This window comes from Terrapene carolina, unplaced genomic scaffold (assembly GCF_002925995.2).
Source record: "Terrapene carolina triunguis isolate 2854851 unplaced genomic scaffold, T_m_triunguis-2.0 Scaffold833, whole genome shotgun sequence".
In the NCBI taxonomy this organism is placed as follows: Eukaryota; Metazoa; Chordata; order Testudines; family Emydidae; genus Terrapene; species Terrapene triunguis.
In genome coordinates, this window is record NW_020665184.1 from 2,267,233 (window position 1) to 2,268,631 (window position 1,399).

The 1,399-nt window shown below is 67.1% G+C and overlaps 1 protein-coding gene across 1 annotated transcript in view; it reads left to right on the forward strand.

The window, feature by feature from the left end:
• Nucleotides 1-1,399, forward strand: part of DOCK6 (dedicator of cytokinesis 6) — a 46,917-nt gene that overhangs the window by 7,056 nt on the left and 38,462 nt on the right. Inside the window, exon 3 of the mRNA XM_026660560.2 lies at nt 896-1,071. Coding sequence (XP_026516345.2) covers nt 896-1,071 — 176 coding nt within the window. The remainder of the gene's footprint in view (nt 1-895; nt 1,072-1,399) is intronic.

A 1,399-nucleotide genomic window follows, 5' to 3' on the forward strand; every position in this document is an offset into this window, starting at 1 on the left:
TACCCAGCTCTGGGAGGGGAGTGGGGGGCTAGTGGTTAGAGCAGGGGAGCTGCGCTGCGGGGGGCATGCCGTGGAGAACCGGGCGTTTCCATCTGCTGGCAGGCTCAGGGCCGGAGCATTGGCATCGGCCTCCGTGAGCCCCGTGGGACCAGGCGCCAAGGGTGAGGGTTGCGGCGCGCTTTAGATCTAACCGCATTGGTTTCCCCTTCCCTTTCCCGTGTGGTTTTGGTTTCCTGCCCGGTCAGTGCCGGCCCGGCAGGCGCTCGTGGGCAGGTCGGCGCTGCGATTTCCTCCGGCACAGATGGCTTGTGCTACCCGTGCCCCTTCCCGTCAGCCGGCGCGGCCCCCACCCAGCCCGGGAGCCTTGAGAGAGCCCCCTTGGCCAGCCACGTCCTGCTGCCTCTCGGTGGCCAGGCTGGGAGGATACCTGGCGGGGGAGCGGCGGAAGGGAGCTGGGGGGCTGCAGGAGCGATGCTGGGGGTTCGCTAGGGGGCGCTCTAGACCCAGTCGATCCTGACTCTCTCTCAGCTGCGCCGGGCTGCCAGGAGCTCGGCAGGGGGCGCTCTCCCCGCTCAGTCAAGGTTCGTTAAAAAGACAGGCACTGATATGGTACCCCAGATCGCACCCCGAGTTGGCAAAGGAACCCAGGAGTCCTGAGTCTCCTGCTCCAATCACGGGACCCCACTCCCCTCCCAGAGCCGGGGATAGAACCCAGGAGTCCTGGCTCCCAGCCTCCTGCTCTAACCCTTAGCTTATCCCACCGCTGTGGGGAGCGCAGCCTGTCTCATCCTGGGGGGTCCACACAGGGGTCGTCCCTGCTCCAGCGACCAGCAGGGGGCAGTGGTGGGTGGGGTTTGCGGAGAGCAGCCCGGTGCTGACCGGTCTGTCCCCGCAGGTGCCGCTGACGGAGGTGGTGGAGCCGGTGGACTTCGAGGAGTATCTGGCTGCCCACCCCCCCGAGCTGGAGCCTGGCCCACTCCGTGACCTGATCGAGTTCCCCGCCGACGATGTGGAGGTGGTCCGGGAGCCGCGGGAATGCCGCACGCTGGAACCGGGGGTGCCCGACGAGGGGTGGGTGCCTGGGCTGGGGCTTGCTACTGAACGGTGGGAGAGGGGTGGGAGCTGGCCCTGTGTGGTGCTGCAAGAGACCCCCAGCCCCGGATGGGGCAATGCGGGTTAGCGTCTCAGTACTGCCCAGCCACCAGCAGGGGGCAGCGCGTCTAGCACGGGGTCCTACATCTTGGGGCATTTTGTCCTCCCCATGGGGAAACTGAGGCAACAGGGGGACTGACCAGACTGGGGAGGCGGGGACTCAGCATAAGGGGCGTGGCCTGGGCTATACAGACTGGACAGGGCGTGGGACTCAGGATAAGGGGCGTGGCCTGGGCTATACAGACTG